The 25,516-nt window shown below is 44.9% G+C and overlaps 1 protein-coding gene across 1 annotated transcript in view; it reads right to left on the bottom strand.

The window, feature by feature from the left end:
• The window catches only part of LOC134478639 (5-hydroxytryptamine receptor 3E-like), a 62,160-nt gene extending 36,989 nt beyond the window's left edge, over positions 1–25,171 (bottom strand). The window contains 1 exon segment of the mRNA XM_063260529.1: positions 25,155–25,171. Within this exon segment, the coding sequence (XP_063116599.1) occupies positions 25,155–25,171 (17 nt within the window).
• Positions 25,172–25,516: the final 345 nt, after the last annotated feature.

Raw genomic sequence — 25,516 nt, 5'->3', positions numbered from 1 at the left:
AGTGTCCTGTCTGGGCCAAAACTCTTTCACCTCCTCCTCCTCATTCTCCTTCTAACAGGTACTGTAAACATCCCTGTGATTTTAGCAAGAGAAAGCAACCAAGAAGTAATCAACATAAGAAATAAGTCATTGGGGCTGGGGATTTAGCTCAGTGGCATAAGCGCCTGCCTTGCAAGCAGGCAGTCATGAGTTCAATCCCTGGTACCGATAAAAAAGAAAAAGACAAAAAAAAAAAAAAAAAAAAAAAAAAAAGAAAAGAAAAGAAATAAGTCATCAACTAGCTTTGCTTGGTTTAGCAGCTAAGTACTGCAGAAAGGAAGTTAAGCAGGAAGGCGGCAGCAGGAGCGCTGGTTCTGGTGAAAGGGGAAATACTAAACAGAGTGCACCACCCAGGAATCCCACGAAGACAGAGCATCCACCAGGCGAGGAGGCGACCTGCCAGGTCCTCCTGGGCCCTTCCTGCGTCTCCAAGTTTCTTGTCACCTTTATTGATTGCAGTGTGAGACAGACAGTTAAATGTGCCCTAGGATCCAGTTTATTCTGATTGATTTAGAAATATTCCAAATTGGGAAATCTGGGTAAAGGACTAAAGTGTACAGAGGAACTTTAAAGTTTTGCAATTTTTGTATATATTTTAAATCACTGTAAAAAAAAAAAAGTAAAGGGAAGGGAAGAAATGAGGAAGGGAGGAAGAAAGGAAAGAGGAAGGGCGGGAGGAAGTCTAGAGGTTCTTTAAGCTCCCTCTTCCTTTGAGCCAGAGCCACCCTGGCCTCCAGGAGAGGGCAGCAGATCTCTGCCCTTGTATTTGTGTTTGGAGCCTTTGGCCCTAATTTTAGTTTTTTTTTGTTGTTGTTGTTGTTTGTTTTTTTTTTGTTGTTGTTTTTTTGAGACAGGATCTTGCTACGCAGTTTAGGCTGGCTTTGGGCTCGCTTTGCAGCCCAAGCTGGTCTCAAACTTGCAATGATCCTCCCGCCTCAGCCACTTGAGTGCTGGGATTACAGGTGTTAGTTATTTTGTTTTAATGTCTTATTTTTACTTACTTGAATTTAGTATCTTTTTAGGCCAATAGTTTTCTCCTGGGGATTCCAATTGCTATGTGCATATTGTTATTAATATACAGATATTTAGAATTCAGGACTCATTGAATCTCCTTACTTGATATGATCTTACTATAACCTTGATTTATTTATAATATATAAATCAGGATGATTGAATACTTCAGGTTCTTTTCTCTGTAAAGTTTATGTTTATTGTTTTTTTTTCTTTTTTTGGACAGAGTCTCCCTACATGGTTCAGGCTGTCCTTGAGTTCACTATGTAGCTCAGGCTGGCTTCAAACTTGTGATCCTCCTGCCTCAGCCTCCCAAGTGCTGAGATTACAGGCATGCACCACCACACCCGGCTATCCTGTCTTATGAATTAGATGTAATAGTCACAATATTCACTCTTCTTTCAAAGTAGGGTTACCTGCTGTGTCTTATTTTGTCTAAACCCTTTTTCAGGTTGAGGTTATTGTTTTCAATATCACAGAAACAAAGTTCCTTGCAAGCCTCCTTTTGACGAACTCTTCTTGCTTCTTTCACTCTCGAAGAGCAAGCCTAAGAAGTGTAAGGCAAGCACGTCTTTTAAATCTTTTGTCATCAATGGAGTTTTTTTTTGGTCTGGTTTCCTTTTTTTTTTGTCTTTTTGAGACAGGCTCTCACTATGCAGGTCAGGCTGGCCTTGAGCTCACTTTGTAGCCCAGGCTGGTCTCGAATTCACAACGATCCTCCTGCCTCAGCCTCCTGAGTGCTGGGATTACAGGCATGAGCCACTATGCCCGGCAGTTTGTTTTTCGTCTTGCTCTGATGTTTCCCCAAAGCTGAACAATTGGCTATGGGTTGGAACACTCTGTCTTCAACAGTGATTGTCAGGGAGCCCGGGGAAAATGGCCGAGGTAGATACTTCGGCCACATTGATTAAACATCTTTAAGGCTATCCAGTGTGGGGAGCCAGGAGTCTAGAACTGTCCTAAGATACCAACGGGCTGTGGATCTGCCAGCCCAAGGTCTAGGCCCACAGCCGTGGCGAAGCTTGTAGAACTTTTGACGACCTCTGTGGCATGTGGGCCATAGGTTCGCCACCACGGCCTAGTGGGACAGAAGTCCATTACGCAGGACCAAATGAACTGAGGAAAAGTGATCCCATTTTTTGCCTGACAATTCAGTAATTATAACTCTGATTCATTTTTAAGATTCTGGTTTTGTAAACTGAAATGAAATATTTGTAAATAATATACCATTCTCACTGCTTGACTTCTACAGGACTTGGAAATTCTTGAAATATTCTTTGTTGTTGTTTTGTTTTTGGGGTTTTTTTTTTTGTTTTTTTTGTTTTTTTTTTTGAGACAAGTTCTTGCTGTGTAGCCCAGGTTGGCCTTGAACTCACAGGGATCCTCCTGCCTCAGCCTCTCCAGTGCTGGGATAATAGGTGTGCACCATCATGCCTGGCTTCTTCAATATTCTTAATCTCTTGACAATATAACTATTGTGGTTTTATGACAACATAGTTATTGGCATAGTTTCAGTGAGAACCTGTCCTCCTTTTTCCTGGGATGTATTTGGAAATATTGGCTGTGTGACTAATGCTTTGCCTGCAGTGTCATACTTGAGAGTGATAATCAAGTGAATGTAGTTGGACATTTCTAAGTAATTAAGGTTGCTGTGACTGGACTGACGTCATGAAACTCTTCTGGTATCTCTGCTTCAGGGCTTTGACCCCTCCCTCCTGCCTGCACCCGGTAGGATAACTCTTGTGCCTCGTGATCTCCAGTGGTCTCTGACTCTCGCCATTCATTACCTGAACAGTGAAGCCAAATGTCATGAGACACATTTTATTTTGTGATACAAGTCTTATTTTGAGATGAAAGAAGATTTTAGAGACAGAAAATGCTACTGTACTTTGGTGACAAGTTATGTCTCCACTACAGCCATGGCTATCTGAGTGTCACCTAGAAGTAATCTCTTTTCAGACTGTGGGTAACTGACGAATACTGTCAAAGGCAAACCCTAACCAATGAAGAAGATTGATCTTGTTCAGGCTATGATGATGGGGGCAAGCGTGGGTCCTGGTGTCAGAGCGGAGTGCATCACCCTGGGACTCTTACAGGAAGGAGCAGACACATCGTAGGTGTGAGAAGCACCAGTCAGTTGGACAGGAAATGTTGACCTCTGTGTCTGGGCAGTTTGGGGGACAGGTTTTTTTTTTTTTGTGCTTGTTTGCAGTGTATATGTTTTCATTCCTGGTGTGGGGCTGATATCTTGATATCTATATAACACATAGATATATTTTTTCTCTCTCACCAGGAATTGAATTCAGGATCTTGTGCTTGCCAGGCAGGTGCTGTGTCATGGAGCTATATCCCTGGTTCCACATAACACAGCTTAATGCCTTTTTCATTTCCTTTTCCTCCGCCTGCCTCCTCCATCCATCCCTTCATCCCCTTCCCATTTGAGAAAGATCTATCTCTCTACTTCCTGTTATCTTTTATTTTGCTCTTTTTAATATTTTGGTTTTCTTATATAAGGGAGAAAGTGCAATATTTAAGCTCGTGAGCCTGATTTAGTTCATTTTCTCTCAAATGACTATGGTTTGTCTTCATGGCAGCTTGTACTCTGCTGTGTGTAAATACCACATTTTTCTGTATCTGTTCACCTGCTGTTGGACTTATAGCCTGCTTCCAAAATTTAGCTATATGAGTTGTACTACTATAAACCTGGGTAATCATCAGGCTGTGCTGGTGCCACCTGTAATCCCAGCACTCAGGAGGCTGAGACAGGAGGATTACAGAGAGCTTGAAGCCAACCTGGACTACATAGTGAGGATATACAAGGCCAGCTTGAACTACATAGGGAGGCTCTGCTCCCCTAAAAACCAAAAAAAAAAAAAAAAAAATCAACCCAAATGAAACAAAACATACAATAGCTTTAGCTGTTGGGAAGGTACCAAGAAGGGGAATTGCTGGGTGAAATGGAATTTTTCTTTTCTTTTGCTTTATTTTATTCTTTTTTTTTTTTTTTTTTTTTTTTTTTTTTTTTTTGAGACAGAGTCTCACAATGCAGTTCAAGGTGATCTTGAACTCCCTATGTAGCCTAGGCTGGCCTAGAACTCTTCACAATTCTCCTGTCTCAGCCTTTCTACTGTTGAGATTACAGGTACGTGTGACCACGCCCAATTTTAGTTTTAGATTTTGAGGAATCTCCATGCTGAGGCTCAGGCATCCACTGTTGAAAAGGCCCCTCAGGTGATTCTAATGCACAGCCAGGACCCTGCTATAAGCATGGACCCTGCTAAAAGCATTTTCATAGCAGTTCTTCCCTAATGGTGCTCAAGGAAACCTTTAAAGCTTGCTCTGCATTACACTGAAATTACCTAACATGCCTTCCTCCCTCCTTCTGGGATACAAGCTCTTCTGGAACAGTGTTTGTGTTAGTTGTGGAGTCTGCTGGGGCTTAGCCAAGGGCTTTCCTGCTCACCTGTATCACTTGTGCTCAGGAAATCTGTAGTAAGGTGGACCAGAAGCCTCACCATAAAACAAGTGACCACAGCACTCGCTAAATGACCTCTGGCCAGTCACACAGCTGCTGAGCCTCTCTTAAACCTCTGCCTCCTGGGGTGCTGTGGAAGAATTTTTGGAGGCAGCAGGCAGAAGTTAGGAGCCTGGCTCTAGGCACCCAGACTAGGTCTGTGACTCCTCCCTCCTCCTCCTCTTCTTCCTCCTCCTCCTCTTCTTCCTCCTCCTCCTTTTCCCAGTGGTGGAGATCAAACTCAAGGCCTGAGTATGCTAGGCCAGCAAACGCTCTACCACTAAGCAACACTCCCAGCCTTCCCCGCTCTTTTTTTTTGAGATAGGGTCCTGCTATGTTGCCCAAGATGCCCCTATCTTTTGGGCTCAAGCAATCCTCAGGCCTCAGCCTTCCAGGAGCTGGGAATACAGGCAGGGACCCCCATGCCTGCCACTGAATTTATCTTCCATCAGATGGACACTTTTGCAACTGCTCTCCGGCCCCGCTGCAGGCAGCTGGAGTGTCACCTGAGACTGGGCCTTGGCCTTGGGGTGGCATCAGGAGTAGCTCAACAAACACTCTATTTCAGCTGCACTGCCTGCTCCCTGCAGGGGACACTGTTTCCAAAGCATAATAATAACCTTGGGTGTCGGTGTTTATGTTAGAACTGATTTCACTGGAAAGGGAAGGTATGATAAATGACCTTAAATATTAACCAGAAAGGCAATTTGTGCTACTCATGTAGAGGAGAGAGATTAGACCCTTAAGGAAAAAAAAAAAAACCCTAACATTTTCTTTTTTTTGTCTTTTTTTTTTTTTTTTTTAACCAGGGATGGAACTCACGATCATGCGCTTGCAAGGCAGGCACTTACGCCGCTGAGCTAAATCCCCAGCCCCTCTAACATTTTCTTTTAACAAATATTTATTGAGTATCCGTCAAGTGCGAGGCATGGTTCTGGATCTTGAGGATATACAAATGAACTGAAATGACAAAAACCTCTACTGTCATGGAGCTCATATTGGCAACCACAGTAACAACAACACCCCCAGAATACTACATGCAGACTGCAACACATTCGGGAGTTTTTTTCTTTTTTGATTTAACTTGAAGCTATGAATTAGCTTCACCTCTTTCCTCCAAAACAATAAAATATCTATTTCTTTTGGTTTTTTTTGAGACAGGGTCTTACTGGCCTTGGTTAGACTGGCCTTGAACTCACTGTCCAGCCCATGCTGGCCTCAACCTTGCCTGCCTCAGCCTCCCCAGTGCTAGGATTACACCTGGGCTCTGCCATGCCCTGCTGGAGTTGGGAAGTGCCCCAAAATGTGGCTGCTTCCTGCTCAGTTCCCTCCTTCCTTTTTCGGGCTTTTCAGTTATTGTAAGTTCTGCAGGAATATAAAACTTCAGGCGTTCTGGAGACGTAGAAATAAACAGCAGCCTTCTCCCTGCCTGCCTTACTCTAACTCAGCTGCTGTCACTCTGAGTCACCTGGTGAGTCGTATCTTGCATATCATCCCAGATGAAGACATTAGGACACGGTGCAGTGCTTACTTTTATTTACACAGATAACTGTATATTGTCATTGAGGTGTTTTTTGGGACATTATTTCCTTCTAGATTCTGATCTCTCTTCTGTCTCTGACAGTAACTGTCTCCTTTCTCTAACTAACAAAGTCTTGGCGTTTTCCCACCTAAGGCAAATCTTAAGCTGGATGCTGGTGTATTTGGGCGCTGAAGCTGATTGAGGGATTTCTAACCATACACCAATCTCCCTGTGTCTCCCATCAGTGTCTTTCAAAGTTGATTAGCAGCTCAGAATCCTACTGTCACGGAACCGGCCTTATTCTGGGTGGATTTATCTATTCCCTTAGGCGCCGTTGATTTCAACCTTGTGATTTTTGCCAGCAAAGCCAAGAGGAAAAAAAAAAAAAAAAAAAGAGGTGGTGGGAAAACAGAAAGGTCTGCAGCTTAACCAATCATTAAAAAAAAAAAAATCCCCCACCCCCACCCCACCAAATGACAAGAACCTCGCCCTTCCCATCTCCCAAAACCAGGCAGAATCATGCTGTGAAATCCGGCCATAATCTAACCCTATTGTTGTTTCCTAAGTGGTCCCAAGTGACAGATGAGCTTTTAAATCACAGCTCTCACAAAAGCAAGATAGGTCAGGAAAATGCAAATTACTAGAAAACGTAGGTGAAAGGCCAGTCGCAAGGCCCACTGGGAATGTAATTCTCATAGAAGGATCTCATAAGAGCAGGACTCCGGGACCAAGGCTCTCTGCAGCAACATTGCTGCATTTCCCACCCCAGGGGAGGAGCATCTAACTTATACAATGTCCATTCAGGGCCCTCATGGTTCATCCCTGGACCAGGACAATATGCGGCTTGACAAGGCAAAGAGTCCCTTATCAAGTGATTTCCCCTACTGAAAGCCATTTCTGGAATGGCAGTGAGAGTGAAGACGCCTCAGCAAGTGTGGGGAAGCTGCAGTGAAGGCCCGAATGGAGGCCATCTTTTATCTAGTCATATCCCTTAGGGGTTATGGTCATTATTAAGTTAAGAAACTTGATAGAGAAGTTAAGCTCCCTTTCATTACATGAACTGGATAAGAGATATTTATTCTTTTCAGCTGTATTATAATTCTTCTTCATAGGCATTGAACTAAATTTCCCTCACACGGTTTCCCTTTTCTCTTGCAGGTTTTCCTGAGAGAAATATCTGGAGAAAAGTATACGAGACCGTGATACAAAATTTTAGGAGCCCCGAGGAATGCTGCATTATGGACTAACTACTAGGTGCTGTACTTTTAACTGTTTCAAAGTGGCTTCCTCTGAGACCTGCGGCAGCCATTTTCTTCTTCCCCTTCGTGAAAAGATCTCACTAGTCATCCAGCATGAGGTGGGTAGAATGGTACAATGAGATGGAAAGGCTCTTCTGTCTGCTTCCTTCATCCCCAGGCCCAGACAACCACAGAACAGGTTAACCATTGCCCAATGAGGCCTTTCCATGCCTCTTCCACCATCTTCCCACACCAGTTGATTCCTAAGGTTCATCTCCAAATGAGGAAGAAACAAACCCCAGGGGAAGACATGCCTGTCCTTTCTCTCCACAAGATTTTCCTAAGTGAGACAGACAAAGGAGTTAGGTTGTTGTCACAGGACTCGAGCCACCCTGTTCACATTTACCATGTCTTGGTAGAAAGGAAAAGTTGGACATTCTAGAAGGGTGGAACTGGAAAGGTAGTGACATAGAAGGATAAGGATTTAGTAGATACTCATGCAGGCAAATGAGATAGAGGCTGTTAGTGCTGATCAGTGAAATGGGGTTTTCATCAGCCTGCCAAAGGAACCTGAAACACTGACCCTACAAAGTATTTTAACTCATCTGGTTTGGATGTTCCGCAGTTCTGGAAAACGAGAAGTTTTCTGGGTGCCATCCCGAAGAGCATTCCCATCTTCCTCTGCTCTTGCTCTCTCTTACCTGGAGGTACAAGGCTGATCCTGAGGCTGAGAAGCAACCCGCTCGGCAGGGTTATCTCCATCCCATTCTCCTTTGTTAGGCACTGCTCCGTGGACTCCTCAGGAGACCCCAAACTGTAGAGCTTAAAGGAATTTGGATCACACCTTTGCTCCTGGTTTTCGATCCTCCTAGTGGCAGGTGCCCACTCCCTAGTAAGTGGCTATGGTTGGAGAGGTCACAACCGGAGCAGGCCAGGCCAGGAAGTTGGGACAAGAATAGGGGAGAACCCATTGTTTGGCAGTCTGTCTAGAGAAGGGATTGTAAATCTGTGTTCCTCCTATAAGAGGGGACTGGGGACTTGGGGAAAAGGGTGATAAGGCTGAGGATAAAGTCTTTGTGGCACTCTTGTAGAGCTAACTGTGCCTCAGAGACCACCATGCTCTTTTGATGGCAGGGACACCTGCTAATTTTGGAAAGCAAGAGCATGTTGTTTTGTTGCAGACCTACATGTACATATGTCCTTTATCCAGCTGTGTCCCTCAGGGATTACCGTCATTATTGTCACTGTGGTTTTTTGTGTGTGTGTGCCAGGGGTCAAACTTGTGACCACGTGCTTACAAGGCAGGCGCTTATCCTGCTGAGCTAAATGCCTGGCCCCCATCATCATTATTAAGTTAAGAAACTTGATAAAGAAGTTAAGCTCCCTTTCATTATATGAACTGGACTAACAGATCTCTGACCCTACAGGTAATGCCGCAGCACGCTTCCACATCATTCCTTGTGGAATGTACTGTATCATTGCAATGGCCTGGTGATGGGGTGTCCTGTAGTTTCTCTCCAGATGAATCTTTCATTCTGCCCTTCTTCTCAAACAGATCTGGCCTGTTTACCCCACCTGATCTAATTTCTCTAAAAGCCTTGTGCCCTAGGACCATAATGGGCTATATATAAGCAGAGGATCGTTTGGTCAACAGCCTTTTGAAAGCAGTCGAAGACATTTCCTTTCTCCCCTCCTCAGAGTGGTGTGTGTATGTGCACTTAGAAGCTCCTGGGAAGTTCTGATTCACACTCACTTCACTGAAAATCTTTGGCCTGACTTATAGCACAATATTATGACCCAGTTCTCAACACTGAAAGAACAGCCAAGACCCAGAGCATCCACATCAGAGTCCCTCACGCCACCCTTTTATGGCCACAACTTTTGTCTTTCACCCACCAAACTCTAGTAATCATTCATTTATTTAATCATTTTTTAATTTGAGGAATGTTATGTAAATCAGATTATATAATATGTAATCTTTTGGGATGGGCTTTTTTTAGCTCAGCAAAATTCTCTGGTGATTCATAGGTGATTGCATATAGTAATAGTTCATGACTTTCTATTGTGAAATGTTTCAGGGCATGAAGAGACCCAAGTTTGTTTAATCGTTTACCAGTCATTTTAAGCTATGATATAAAAAGCTCATTAAAATTTGTGTACAGGTTAATGGGTAAACACAAATCTGGGCCAAGTGCTTTTAGTCAGATGTATACTGAGAGTCAGAGGTAAAAGGTGAAGCAGAAAAGATTGAAAAACAAATTTTGGCCCAGAAGGAACATATAAAGTTTAATTGCCACTGAAAAGAAAACAAGTACTCTGTACAAGGATAAGAAGAAAGATGCCTTGAGGGCATCTCAGAAATCAGCATGACACAATCCACCACAGGCTCAAGGGTACAAAATATAAAACTTTCATTTGAGAAGAGAGACCTGGGACCTGTGCTCAAGAAGGGCCTCCTAGGAATCTTATTCTGCTGGATTCATTTCACTCTGCTTAGCCATCCAGATACCCAGAGTCCACTGCAGCAATGGTCCAGAGGGACCTAGATATTACTTCTGCACACTTGGATGTCATCCATGTGATGCTATTTTGACCAGCATGCAGATGCAAGAGTTACGGGGTCAGTGAGGATTCCATTCAGATTTCAAAGGAAGGCCTGGAGGCCAGGCAAAGAGCCCCTGAGAAGGTAGTGCATGAATATGAGACTCCAGGAAGTGGAAGATACTATGAATGTGGAATGTCTTCCAAGAGAATTTATAGGCTGTGAGTGGAGCCAACCCAACAGAGGCCAGGTATGCTGCAACTACCAAGGCCATACGATGGGACTGCCCAAGCCCTTTAGAACTCACCTTTTACCATCATGTGCCATGGATGTCCGATGTAGAACTACAGAACTTAATGTTTGTCTTGGTAGGTTTTAGTTTTGGTTTGGTCCAATATTTTTCTAGCCCCATCCCCCCTTTCTCGCCTTTGGAGTAGGAATGAATATCACATGCTGTGGTGTCTTGGTATTCTATAACTTGTTTTTTATTTGTATGGAGGTTTACAGCTAAAAGTCTCTTTTGAGACTTGAACTTTTGACAAATGCTGGAACTGCTGAGACTTTGGGGAAGGGATTATTGCATTTTCAGTTGTACTCAGGAGAGTTGTATTATGCTGGCAGAATTATGAACTTGCCTCCAGAAACAATGGCTATTATCAAGATGTCAACCATTAACAAATGCTAGCTGGACTGTGGGGGAAAAGGAACACTTCTCCACCACTGGTGGTAGTATAGACTGTACAACCACTGTGGAAATCAGTATGGAGATTCCTCAAACACAGGGACTAGAGGTCCCATTCCACCCAGCTATTCCACTTCCTGAAAGAATTAAAAGCATCATCCCACAGTGATATATGCACACCCATGTTTATATCAGCACAGTTGTAATAGCTAAATCTTGGAAACAGCCCAAATGCCTATCAACTGATGAATGGGTAAAGAAGATGTGGGTATTTAACCACATCTGCTATTAAGAAGGACAAGCTTGAGACATTTCTAGGTTAATGGATGTGCATAGAGGCCATACTCTTAAGTGAAATAAATCAAACACACATATGTAAATACCACAGTATTACTCTGGTTTGAGAAAGTATAAATAAGGACAGAAATGTATAAGAGATATTGGGAAATGGGAAAAAATCTTCAAATCACAAAGGGAACAAGGGAAGAGGGTGGGAAAAAGGAAAGAAGAGCCAAGGGGAAAAAAGAGAATGGAAAGGAAAAATGGAACCAAGGCTGTTATGGTTTGTGTTTGGATGTCCTCCCAAAGCCTCATGCAGTCATGGCGGGGAGCCTTTTGAAGGCTGTTGAGTTAGTGTTTGTGACTGGTTTGTTGTCTTGTGCTGAGATTGGTGGTATGAGTGCTGCACCTGCCCAGGAATGAGTAGCTGGCATACTCTATTTGCTAAGTCAAAAGCAAATACAAAACTGGAAAAAAGTATTCACATACCCTAGCAACAAGCTTCCCATCAAAACAAGCTCTTCCCATAAGTTTAGGTAGGTGTTAGATGAGTAATAACAAAGCAGAAGCTAAAAGACAAGCAGTGAGGTCTTCTCTGCTGCTTGATGCCCCCAGATCACAGACCCATTGAAAGGAATCTTAAGATTTTCTTCCATTACACTCACGTTTGGATGAGGGATAAAGAAGTCTTTTCTCTTTTAAAAGGAAGGCTTTTCTTTTTTAAATAAAGCTCCATTTCAAGCCTGTGCTCAGGTGGGAGGAGGTGAGTGCTGAGGCCTGGTGTTTTCTCGGGGTGTTAGGGTCTTGGGGCAGTTATTTCCAGCTTCTGGGCTAAGCAATGCTCTAGATCCTTATAGTAGGACATGCAAGCCAATGACTGTACAACTCAGCACTCTGGAATTTCCTGACCCCCAGTGTACATCAGATGGCCTAGAAGAGGAGGCTAAATATCTCCACTCACAACACATGCTCCAGTAGAAGTTACTGGCTTCTGCTTCAGGAAGGCAAGTGATGGGAGGGACAGAAGGAGTGGTCATGAGAAGACCCAAGTTACCCCTCAACCTTGTGGCTTAAATTTTAGCAGAAGACCTTGCAAATAATGAGGAAGGCCCTGTTGAAAATTTACATTATTAACATAAATAATCCCTTCAGATAAATACAGATTTAAACATTTTTGATAGTCTAACACACTTAAAAAGTCCTACCATTGTCATAACATTATTTCACTAAAATATTTTAGTATGTTCGACAGTAACATGCCCACTAACATTTGTATGACGTGTACTCTGAAAGTCATGTTTGACACACAAAGAATCATTTATGTTGGACGAAATAGTGGTGCATGCCTGCAACTGTAGAACTCTGAGAGGCTGAGGGAGGAGGACAGCAAATTCAAACCCACCTGGGCAATTTAGCGACTTAGTAGTCTGAGGAGGATTCATGAGAGTGTGTCTTTTATCATAATAAAATCTTAAAATGGAAACACACACAGTGTCTGTTTTGATCTCCTTGTGTATGTGGACTAATAAATACCAAAGACATCTACTCTCAATTTCTAGGGATGATGATATAGTAGGCTAGTGTTCTTAAGTGTCAGATGTAGATGGGAGATATTCAAAAGAACTAGTGAAAAGATTAAGGAGAAATAGCAGAGGAAAGGATTGGTGGAAAGCAAAATACAGAGAGAACAAAGGAGGAAAGACAAAATAGTGTTAGAGCACTGACAGGCCTGGTTTTCAGAGAAAAGAGGGGTGAAAGAGGAGGGTATGAGTGTGAAATATGGTACTCTCTATAGATGTTTCATTTTGTTTCAGATAGAGTCTTATTACATAGTCTGGGCTGGATCTGAGCTCACTGTGTTGCCCACGCTTGCTTCAAACTTGTGATCCTTCTTCCTCAACCTCCCAAGTGCTAGAATTACAGGCATGCACCACCATGCCCCGCCTTTATAGATGTTTTGAGTTTCCAGATGGCAGTAGGGATCAAAGAACGATGGAGAGATGAAACAAAAGCATACAGAAAGAATGGTCAAAAAAAAAAAAAAAAAGGAAATTGTCGATGTCGCTCCTGGCCAGCAGGAAGGACACACGACAAAGCCTGGCAGTGGACAACCTTTTCTTTTATTTTTCTTCTCCGTACAGCCTGCCCTGGGATCGCTCCCAGCCGAAGCCTCCTTTGGTCCGCTCCCCGCGGCTCCTTCTGGGCTTCTACTTCCGGGCTTCTCCTTCCCCCCCAGGGGTGGCACCAGTATATATACGGATACAGTGTCCAATCATGTTAAAGTAAGCAAGGCAAGCTGATTGGCTAACATCATCAGTTGCCAGGCAGACTATATTGTTGAGCGGGTTGCTTACGCGGTAAACAGGAAACTAACGTGCTCGATGGGAGGGGTAATCTACCTCAGGCTTTACTCTTTACTACAGGCCTCACGTCCGCCAAGTGAGGCGACCGGGCTCGGGGCTGTGACTCCCAACATCTCCCCCTTTTTTATTTTTTTTATAAATGTGCGCATCGTAGCCCTTCCTGGACTGGGTGCAGAGGCTTATGCCCTATGCGTAGGCCCACCGTAGGTCCTTGGCTTAGACCCTGGTCGGCCGTCCCATGGTCTGCCAAGGCCCTGAGGCCCTCGTCCTTTTTCTAGGGCCAGGCACAAACTGGACGGAACCTGGATGCACACAAGCTTGCACTCATTTCCTCTCCGTAAAGAAATCCCCTCGGAGAGAAATTTAGACCTGGGCAGCATCTAACAGTCCAGCGGCTTACGTGCAGGATGGGGTAGGGCCTGGCTTAGGTTGAGTCGCACCGGGGGAGTACGCTCTTACCTGTCATTGACTCTCCTACCCAGCTATGTCATAATTTTTTAGAGGAGGAGTGTGGGAAGCTCACCACCCCTAGACTCGGTCGTAGGCTAGGCGAGCGAGCCATGCATATGCCTGAGGATCTTCTTGTCCATTTCGGGCTACCGCTATTTCTATTCATCTTGTTGGTTGGTCTGTGATGGATCTCCGGTAGGGCAGGTCTGATCTTCAGTCGAGGGCTTTGTCGCCCGTGTCAGTCTCTCCGGTACCCACAGTGGTTCTCGTCCCGATTCCTGTGGGAAAACACAAACCGCGCCTCGGTTCCAGCTGACCACTGGATCCGGGCCCATCCATTGTCCTGTCAGGACATCTTTCCACTTCACCCACCCTTTATGGTTGGGGGAAGGGTTGCAGTGCTCCACGGCTGGGGAGCAATTATCATTATTTAAATTTAAAAAATTGTGTGTGAATAGTGCCATGGATAATCGTGCCTTTGGGGCCAGGCCTTGGCCTACTCCCCCTTTTTGTTTTTGTAAAATTTCTTTGAGGCTTCTATGAGCCCTCTCAATGATTCCTTGACCTTGGAGATTGTATGGGATACCATGTTTTAATTGAACCTCCATCATTTTGCAGAACTCATTGAAGGCTTTGCCTATATAGGCTGGTCCATTATCAGTTTTTATTTTTTTTTTTTTTTTTTTTTTTTTGTCTTTTTCCTTTTTATCGGTACCAGGGATCGAACCCACGACTGCCTGCTTGCAAGGCAGGCGCTTATGCCGCTGAGCTAAATCCCCAGCCCCTCATTATCAGTTTTTAATATTTTTGGTTTGCCCCATGCGGCCCAAGCTGCCAGGCAATGATTGATCACATTAGACACTTTTTCACCTGTTTCTGCTGTTGCGAATATGACGTGAGAACAGGTGTCTGTGGAAACATGAACATATTTAAGAGTCCCAAACTCCTGTATATGTGTGACGTCCATCTGCCAAACATCACCAGGGATCAAACCTCGAGGGTTTACTCCCATCGGTATGGCAGGTTTGTATGTGGCACAGGAGTCACATAGTCGCACGATATCTCGTGCATCTGCTCTGGAAACATGGAAATGGTTTGCTAGTGTCCTGGCATTGACATGAAACTTATCATGGAAGGCACAGGCTCGCTCGATTGGTGTTAGTAAGGTAAAAATCCATAACGGGCGAGTGGCAGTATCAGCAGCCGCATTCCCCTGTGCCATGGGCCCCGGCAGGGATGTATGTGCTCTTATGTGGGTGGTGAAGACCTTATGGTGTCTGTTCTGAAGCAATGTCTGGATAGACAGGAACAGCCCAGCCACTGTGGAAGTGGATCTAATTAAACCGGCAGTCTCAAGCACTTGCATAGCATTGACCACATACCTAGAATCGGAGACAATATTAATGGCTTCTGAGAACCGTTCAAGAATCATTTTAACGATCTGCAGTTCCACCACCTGAGGCTGATCAGGTTCAAATTGTATGGTAACCGGGGGCTTGCCTAGGATCACATAGGCGCCTATCCCCGTCTTGGAGCCATCTGTGTATATTGTAGTTGCTGGGACTAATGGCTCAGAGGCAGTAACCTTTGGAAAAATTATAGGGTGCTGAGTGACAAATGACAAGATAGGGTCTTTAGGGTATTGATTGTTTATATCCCCATGGAAAACACATCTCAGAATGGCCCATGTATCTATGCAGGCAGCCAGGGTCTTGATCTGGCTGGCGGTATAGGGTACTCGGATGGCTTGTGGTCCTGAGCCAAAATGTTGGACAGCTCTATCATGCGCCTCAAGGGCCAATGAAGCGACTGCCTCCGGGTAATGCTCTATGACTTTTGCAGGTGAGACCTTAGGGTGTATCCACAGTAATGGTCCTTTCTGCCAAATCACCGCTGTGGGCTGTAGACTAGTCTGTAGCAAACAGACATCAAAGGGTCGCCCTGGTTCAATTCTGTGTAAGGTAGCCCCACCTAAGGCTTTTTCCACTCTCTGTAAGGCAGCTCTTGCCTCAGGAGTGAGCCTCCTGTGGGAGGCTATATCTGGGTCTCCCTTTAGAAGGTCGAACAGGGGTTTGAGATCTGAATTTGGTATATGTAAATATGGCCTAATCCAATTAATGTCTCCCAATAGCTTTTGCATGTCATTTAGGGTCCTAACGCCATCCGTCCTAATGGTGACCTTCTGTGGAGAGACTAGCATAGGGGAGATTTTCGCGCCTAAGTAGGTCACCATTTCTCCTCCCTGAATCTTGTCGGGGGCAACATGCAGATTAGCTTGTCTCAGGGCCTCGACCAACTGGCCGAGCATATTATTTAGCATGTCTGGGTCCCTGCCGCTGAGCAAAAGGTCGTCCATGTAATGCACACATCTTATCTTGGGAAAGGATTTCCGTAGGGGGGCCAGTAGGGAATCAAGGTAAATCTGACACATAGTGGGACTGTTGGCCATACCTTGGGGCAGCGTTATCCACTCGTATCTGAGATCAGGGCTTTCTTGGTTAATGGTGGGTAAAGGCGAACCTATGAGTGTCCTCTGGATGCAGGGGGATTGAGAAGAAACAGTCTCTAAGATCTATAACATAAACTGGCCAGGACTGAGGGATGGCTGAGAGAGCTGGCAGCCCCCTCTGGACCGCCCCCAGGGACTGCATCTGCGCGTTGACCGCCCTTAGATCATGGAGCAGCCTCCATTTGCCAGACTTTTTCTTAATTATAAAAATGGGGGTGTTCCATGGGGAGGTTGACGGCTTAATGTGTCCTAATCTAAGTTGTGCACTGACTATTTCTGACAAGGCTAATAGCTTCTCCTTAGGCAGGGGCCACTGAGGTACCCAAACCGGATCATTTGACCTCCAGGTGATTTTGATCGAAGTGGGTAGGAGAGCTTCTTCAGCGGCCCCTAAGAAAAACCCAGCCCTTGCCTACCTTTTTTGTTCTCTACTGGTATTGGGGATGTCCGACCCTGTAGGGCATTGCCCAAGCCTTTGCCGGGGGTATATCCCTGGTTCCTGAGTATATCCTTAGCCTGGGGGGAGCAGTTTGACGTAAGCGTGACATCCATCTGAGTGAGGATGTCCCTTCCCCATAGAGACACTGGCAACTGCAACACAAATGGTTGGAAATGGCCCTGATGACCCTCCTCATCACACCAGAGCAGGGTTGAAGCACTAACCTGAGGAGCTGACACCATCCCCAGGCCCTGCAGCGTGTTATCTGCAGTGTTGGTGGGCCAGTTGGAGGGCCAATCCTTTCTAGAGATAATGGAACGGTCAGCTCCTGTGTCTAGGAGCCCTGTTATACTCTTGCCGTTGACCTTAAGTGAGAGCATGGGCCTTTTATCAAGTATTATATGGAGTCCCTCGAAGACTTCCCCTGAGGAACCGAAACCTTGACTTTCTCTAATTTTCTGCTTTGAGGGGAATCTCTTGTGGAGACTGGGGAGCAGCAAGAGCTGCGCTATCTTGTCTCCTTTATTGATTACCATAGTACCCACAAGAGATTGAACCATAATTTTAATGTGTCCTGTGTAGTCTGAGTCTATGACCCCCGGGACTACTATGAGACCCCGAAGGGCCGTGGAGGATCTCCCGATCACCAGACCCACGGAATTTTCGGGTAACAGTCCCTTAAAGGTGGTTTCAACCACTCGAACACCCATATCAGGCACTAATATAAGTCTGGAGGCGACACTGAGGTCCACACCTGCTGACCCAGGGGTGGCCCTTGTTGAAGGCTGCCATCCTGAGCTGTCCTGTCTCTGGGGCGGGGGCCCGCCTGTGAAGGGGGCCCCCTCTGGCCGTTTTTTGGCCCTCTAGCATCTCGTCCACAAATACGGTTGCCCTGAGCATCAAAGACCGACCTACACTCCTCAGCTTTGTGTGATCCCCTCTTGCATCGCCCACAAACATATGGTTCTTTATTCCTAGGGCGAGGCCTAGCATCTGCATTGTTTGGGCAATGACGTTTAATGTGTCCTGGCTCCCCGCAGGCAAAACACCCTTTAGCCTTACATTCCCCTTCTAACCCGTGAGGTCCCCTCTGCTGTACAGCCGCGGCCAGGAGAGCAGCCACTCCCGAGTTGGAGAGCGGCCCCCCTATCTCTCTACATATCCTAATCCAGGCGTTGAGGTCCTTGTTCTTATGAGGAGCTATCGCTGCCTTGCACTCCTTTGTACATTGCTCAAAAATCAGCTGCCTTACCAGCGGTCGAGCCACTCCCGGATCAGAAAATATCTTATCGGCAGCATCTTGCATTCGGGCCACAAAGTCAACAAATGGCTCTGTGGTACCCTGAATTACTGGGAAAGAACCCTGCGACTCCTTATCGAGCGACTTAGGCTCCTGACAGCTGGTCTCTTTGGCCTCCTTGCCATTCAACTTTCCCTCGTCCTCGGAGTCAGACGACTCCGAGGCTAGAGCCCCATCCTTCTCCTTAGCATCTTTGTTCCCCTTGACGGGCCCCTCTCGGGAGCTCCCCGACTGGGCCTGCTCAAATACCCTGCGTACTTTTGTAAGCTCTTGAGAGCTTTCTCCACAACCACCCTCGCTCTTAGTGTTGCTACCTAGCATGTTTCCCATCTTTTAATATGTTACTCACCGCGTGAGGCCCAAGGAATCCGCCACTTACGCGTGAGCCTGAGGGGAGTCTAAAAGCCCTGTAGGTGCGCACCACCCAGAGCCCAGGCTTATCCCCAACTCACCTGTCTCGCAGCTCTGTACTGGAGCGTTGTCCGCTGTCACGTCTCGGGGGTGATCAGTCCCCGTGCGGGCCACCAAATGTCGATGTCGCTCCTGGCCGGCAGGAAGGACACACGACAAAGCCTGGCAGTGGACAACCTTTTCTTTTATTTTTCTTCTCCGTACAGCCTGCCCTGGGATCGCTCCCAGCCGAAGCCTCCTTTGGTCCGCTCCCCGCAGCTCCTTCTGGGCTTCTACTTCCGGGCTTCTCCTTCCCCCTCAGGGGTGGCACCAGTATATATACGGATACAGTGTCCAATCATGTTAAAGTAAGCAAGGCAAGCTGATTGGCTAACATCATCAGTTGCCAGGCAGACTATATTGTTGAGCGGGTTGCTTACGCGGTAAGCAGGAAACTAACGTGCTCGATGGGAGGGGTAATCTACCTCAGGCTTTACTCTTTACTACAGGCCTCACGTCCGCCAAGTGAGGCGACCGGGCTCGGGGCTGCGGCTCCCAACAGGAAATGCCAAAAGAATAAGTAGGGATTCTTCTTGGAGAAAAATCTCAAAATTGTTTAAGTAACAAGAAGATACAGGATGAGAGGTGGCACATCCCTGGCCTGGCTAGTGCAGGGACCGTGAGTTGAAATGACAACTCTCGGAGTTAGAAACGCGATTCAGCATTTGATGAGAGCATTACTTCAAGAAACAATGCGGGGCTGGGGATTTAGCTCAGAGGCCTAAGTGCCTGCCTTGCAAGCAGGCTGTTGTGAGTTCGATCCCAGGTACTGATAAAAAGGAAAAAGACAAAAAAAAAAAAAAGAAAGAAAGAAAGAAAGAAACAATGGGCCAGTCTTAACAAAGCGTTGACAAATCTCCATTCTACCTTCTTGACAGAGGTTTAAAATGGAATGCCAAATGCAAAAAAGGAAATAAAGTTGTGGTCACAAGGGCTGCTTTCTGTATCACAAAACTCACTTAAACCTGTTTATCAACAGGACCTTCTTTTGGGAAGGGCATTGTCCAGTGGTAATCTTGGCTTAGAAAACATAACATCATGTGTAGAGGACAACATGCAAGACAGCACCTAGAGAAATAAAAATGTGGGGCTGGGGGAGGGGTAAAAAGTAATACAAAGGTGATAGGAAATGTGAAGCTCAGTGTGGTGATACGTGTCTGTAATCCTAGCTACTGGGGGGATGAAGCATGAGAAATGTTTTATCCCAGAGGCTCAAGAGCTGTCATGGCAAGATCCGGTGTCTCAAAAAAAAGAAGAAAGGAAAAGAAATCAGAGATTCCTCAAAGACTTGTTAGTCACCATCACTGGCAAAAGCCAACGATGAATTTCTGAATTCTAAGTGAGAAATATTTTCCAAGTAATGGACAGGAGAAGGGAATGAAACTTGGTAGCAGAAATACCTTCATCAGAGTAAAAACATCTCTAAAAACTAGAGCTAGTTAAATTGGCACATGAAGATGGATTGCTAATTTTCCACATGAGACATGGAAAATGAATGGAAATTAAGTTAACCAGAAAAGGGTGAGAGATTGTTACAGTGAGCGTTAATACAATGTGGGTGTGTGGCTGGCCAGCCCGCAGTGAGTCTGTATTAGGCAGCTGGGACGTGTCAGGCATGCTAAACTATGAAAAATGAGTGAGTCCTTGTCCCTGTGGTTCAGGAAGGTGTGTCCTCTTAGAGGAGGCAGAAATGTCTTTACCTGATTAAAATATAATTTGGAGAGTTGTTTCTGGTATTCTTTCCCTTTCCTTTCCATTTCTGTCTCTTCCCAGGAGGGCTCTGAGCCCAGTGAGCTGTTAGAATCCCCCTGGGGTGTCGTGTGCTGATGAAGGTGTGGAACCCTATTAGCAAGGCACATTTCTTAAAAATTGTTGTTTTCCTCTTGATAATAAAAGTAAAATATATTCATTCGAACAAAGCAGATAAACTGGGCATGGTGATGTATGCCTGGAATCCCAGCATTCGGGAGGCTGAGGCAGGAGGAGCGTTGCAAATTTGAGACCAGCCAAGGCTACAGAGTGAGATCAAGCCCAGCCCGAACTGCGTTGGGAGATCCTATCTCAAAAAAACCAAAGGTAAAAAAAAATCAGATAATAAGACAAGGTTTTAAATAAAAATAATAATCACTCGGAATTTTATTCCCCAGGGCAAAGTTTACCAACACTACGTTGTCTTGTTATCCACACATATTTCTCTGCCTATCTACCTATTTATCATCTATCATGTATTTTATAGAAATTCTCTGTAGCACATATCAATTTTATGTAATACATGTATTTTCTGTTTACATGTTGTTTTTTCCACTTACTATCTCAGGGGCCTGTTTCCATGGTATTAACATAGATCTCCATGCTTGTTGGGTTTGGTGGTGCATGCCTGCAATCCCAGCACTCAGAAGGCTGAGGTTGACCATCACGAGTGTGAGGCAGCCTGGCCTACATAATGAATTTGCATCTACCCTGAACCTCATAGAGAGACCCAATGGCTGTTCATTCATCTAGAGCTCTTTAACTGGGGTCCTTCCTGGCCTTTCTCCAAGCATGCATGTTCAGAAGGTTCATTCTGTCTGATGTGAAATCAGAGGAACTTAGCAGAAGTTTTTTAAAAAGATGAAATATGTTATTTATTTCAAAGAGAAATTTCAGGAATGAGAGAGGTAAAGTAAAACAAGAAATGGTTGAGGAAAGGAATGTTAGGCATTTGTAATTATTTTATTTCAAACTACATAATTTCTTGCAAATGAGACTTGACCTTTTTATTCTTCTGACACTCTGATTATATCTGAAATACTTTTTAAAAAGTCAAATTATACCTGTTTGGGGTGAAGTGTCAAAGTTTCAGCAAATACACTGTCTACTTCTGTTCCTAGACCTCTCAGAAGGATGCTGAGGGGCCAGAGCTTCCTAGTAGGCTTTTTTTGGCGGGGGTGGGGGGGTGAGGGTGGGGGGGTGGGGGGGGTGGTGATCAATCAAGGAGAGCCCACTAACCTGGCCTTCTTATGTGTGAGTGTCTGGGTGTGACAAATGTGCAAAAGTGAGAAGAACCCTGACACAGCAGAAGTCAGGAACTGTCTGCAGCTATTCTGCACCTGGTTAGCAGCGCTGGTCTTGGACTGTAGAAGAGGACCTATTAGTCATGGCAGATATGGGGCTGGGGATTTAGCTCAGCGGCATAAGCGCCTGCCTTTCAAGTGTGTGTTCATGAGTTCAATCCCTGGTACTGATAAAAAAGAAAAAGACAAAAAAAAAAAGTCATGGTAGATAAGCAGCTAGGATTAGGAAGTAGCCTGCATCTGGCTGGCCTTCAGCACAGGGAAAGTCCGAGGTGTGATTTGCAGAAACAGGAAGAGACCGGAGCCGGAAGTGGGCACGGAGGAGGCACCTTCACCAGGTGGGCACAAGTGGGTGAGACCTGGGCTCCTTGGGGCCGTGGCTCGCGGGCTGCAGGGAGCTGAGCTTGCAGGGTGCGCAAGAGGGGCTGCACAATGGCCAGGTGCAAGCAGGTGGGTGATGCAGATGGTCTTGGGTAGACCGGCCACCATCAGGGACAGACACAGGACTAAAGAGACGCCGTGGGAAGGTTCATCTCTAAATTTTCCTTCAGCATCTTTCTCAAATGGGTTTTTTCTTCCAAAGCCCTTCCCTCCCTCAGGGGAGCAGCAACTGATTCTCTGGATTCTCCCAGCTCCTTGCTGTCTCTGCTGCTCCAGAAAGTGAGAGGGAACCACACTGAAGAGGGTGCCACCCCCAGAGACTGGGACATTCATCCTGCCTTGCGTTTAGAAACAGCTGGCCCTTGCCGGGCTGCCCCATCCAGCTCTGCTCTTGGGTCTGACTGATTTCTCTGTCCCCCAGCACAGGCAAGGATGCCTATCCTCATGCCATTGCCACAGCCTGGGGGAACAGAGGGGTGTCTGGAATAGAGGGAACCTCACAAGCCCACAGACATAAGGCTGGGTGGAAAAACCGAAATTTGTCAGACTCCAAAACTGCAGGTCCTAGAAGGAAATCACTCATCCAACAATACAGAGAAAAAAATTTTTCCCTGGTTTTGGACTCATTTTCTTCCATTTTTGGGTCTCTTCTTTTTCTTACTCTTTAAATTTTTTTTTCTGTTTTTATTCTCTATATCTTTTCTTTTTCTTTCATCTTCTATTTCTTTTTTTTTTTTCTGTTACCTTTATGTAATTCTGTTAAATACTTTTTTTAAAAAATCTTTTTGAGTCAGGGTTTTGTTATGCAGTTCAGGCCGGTCTCAAACTCAGTGACCTCCTTCCTCAGCCTCCCAAGTGCTGGAACTACAGGTGTGCCACCGTGCCTGGCTACATCTCCCATTATTTAATTTTTTGAAATTTTCTTTTAGTATTCTTCCATTCCCAACTCCTTATATTTTTAATAGTATAATCATTAAGCTTTATCAATCATCAAATAGTTAATTCTGTTACTAATGTTGAACTGTTTTCTATCATTACTGGAGGTATAATTATTGCATTTAGTTGATATTTGCTATCTGCCAATACTTGATTTGTCTTGGAGTTTATGCTGTAATTGTAGATTTTTTTTTAAGGTTAAAGGTGGTACATTATTGATTGTTATGATTTGTCCAATTTGTTTTGGCTGATAATACTGTTGCTGACTTACTTGATATTGCTGGGGTCACATATTTGTTGCTATTAGTGAGTTTTCTCTTTATACCAATTCCCAGATTACCTTTGTGATTAATAATACTAACGGAAGTGATAGATCTTGGGGCTGAGACAAAGGACTGTAGTTAGCCATGCCCTGAGTGCACCACTGAAAAGCAGACCAACTAAAGAGATCTCCATACTAGCAACAAGTCTGCCTGCTCTATGTGAAGCATCCCTAAGTGCAAAACAAAACAAACAACAAACAATAAATATTAAAAATGTAGCGAAGCAACAGAATGGCTCTCCAAACTCCCAGCTTCCCCAAATCTGATCTGCAGGGCATTGAGGGGGAGGAAAGTAAAATCACATACCTGAATGATTTGAAAGGATAAGAGAGGTCAATAAGGTGTGCCCACAGAAGATAATACTAATCAGATAATGGAATTAATAAACAGCCAGGGAGCTTACAAAAGGCACTCATGAAAAGCCAACTGAGTGAAACAAAGTGATATAAAACATAAATGAACAGTGTAGCCCAGAACTAGAATATATCCATGAAAAGATTCTAAACAGAAATCCAGGAGGTCAAAAATTGTCTTGAAAGCATGGGCAGCAGAAGTGACCAATGGATGGCAGAGTATCAGAATGAATGCTTTTCAAGACCAGTTACTCACAGATACCCTAAAAACAAGAGAACATGAAAATTGGATCCAACAGCTGCTAGAAGATGCAAAGAAGTCTAATCTAAGATTAACTGGAGTAAGTGAAAAATCAGAAGACAACACAAAAACATAAAAACCTGTTTACAAAAATAATAGCAGGCCAAATCCAGGTGGCTACGGGCACACACCAAACTCTGGTTCAGGGCAGAGTGCACCAAAGGGCTGCAGTTCCCCTTTGTGCTTCAAAGCCCTGATCCAGCCAGTGCAGGTTCTGGGTGAGTAAGAGTAACTGTGCCTTCATCCTGAAGGTGACTCCTTGGATTTAAGATGATTGACAAAGACTCACTTCCTTAAGAGTTTCAACTGAGTGAAACAAACTTTAAAATTATGGCATGAGTGGCTGGGGATTTAGCTCAGCAGCATAAGCACCTGTCTTGCAAGCGCATGGTCGTGAGTTTGATCCCCAGTATCGATAAAAAAAAAATTACGGCATGAGATGAGTTCCAATTAAGCCAATGACAAAACTGGCTTAGAGGAGTCTGAAGAAAAGCTAAAGCAACAACAACAGGGATCTGCATGCAGGGAAAACATCCTCATAATGCAGCTTCGCAACCAAGGAACAAGAGATGCTAGACTGTGCTGCTCAATCCAGGACCTCAAGCAAGTCCAGCAGGTGAGTGTTGCCTAGCAGAGACCAACAATGATAGATCAGCAATCAAATTGTTTTTCCTAGAAGTGAACTGGGACAGACTAAAAACAAACTGAACAAGCTCAAAATAAACTGAGTGTCCAGAAGTTTATGCTGATAGGAAGACAAGCCATACTCCCCGGTCAAGACTTCCTCTACAGTCCCATTATGAGAAAGCTGTGATATGACCGTCAAGTACTCATTTCCTCACCAAGACTTCTTGAGTCCATGTCCTTTTACTTTCCAGCTTGTAATAGTTAACGTGAAACCTACTAGAGGACCTCATATTTTGGTTGTTTTCTCTTCCCCTTCCCCCTGCTTCAGAGGCCACATATCAGTGGACTATTTCAAAAGAGAGGACAGTTTTGATGAAGTCCCCTTCTAGAATGTGTAGACACTTCAGAAATGTTTCTGCTTGAAGAAAATGGAGACACCAGAGCCTTTTAGTCTGTGGCATACTGTGTCTTCTAAGTGTTTAGAGCATTGAAACCTTTAATTAAAACTGAACATATAAAGTTGTAGTAAAATGTAAAAACAAGACACACATCATTATTAACCTTGACCATAGTGTCATAGAGATGCTGTGTATCAGTTTTGCCAATAGGACTGCCCCTACATGATGTTGAACTTCTGGGTCAAAACTCAAAAGTGGTGAATTTTGCCTTAATTGGGTTTATTTGCTAAGAACCACCTTTAATAGTCTTGAAAGAAATAATAGATGTCAGTACAAGCAGTAAATATATTTAGCTGAAGGGAGCTGCGCGACTGCTGTCTCCCTGCCTCTCCCTTATATGGGCACATATTGCACCTACATCAACCATGATCCTCTCCTGCTCACTTCACGTACACGGACATGACGATGACCCATCAGAGATCACCCCGCAGCCTCTTCCTGTCCCACTGGCCCGCCCTTGCCCTATAAAAGCTGCGACCACTTCCTCAATAAACGAGACTTGATTGGGCTTCCTCAACTTGTCTCAACTTGTTTCCGTCTCTCTTTGTCTCTTGCCCTGTCTGTGTTAATCCCCGTTCCTCCTCCAGGTGGTTACCCCGTGGATTGACCCTCAGGCTGGGTCAAGTGGCGCCCAGCGTGGGGCACCTGGCACAGAGGATCCAATGAGGGAGCCGTCCAGGGACACGCACGTAAAAAGTGAAACTAACAGTTTTGTGACCAACGCTATGCGGGAGCCTGCCGCGCTG

Source organism: Cavia porcellus, unplaced genomic scaffold (assembly GCF_034190915.1).
Source record: "Cavia porcellus strain 051 isolate PalLab524CR breed Dunkin Hartley unplaced genomic scaffold, mCavPor4.1 scaffold_14, whole genome shotgun sequence".
Lineage (NCBI taxonomy): Eukaryota > Metazoa > Chordata > Mammalia > Rodentia > Caviidae > Cavia > Cavia porcellus.
The sequence above is the reverse complement of the archived record's forward strand: the minus strand, read 5'-3'. Positions and strand labels throughout refer to the sequence as shown.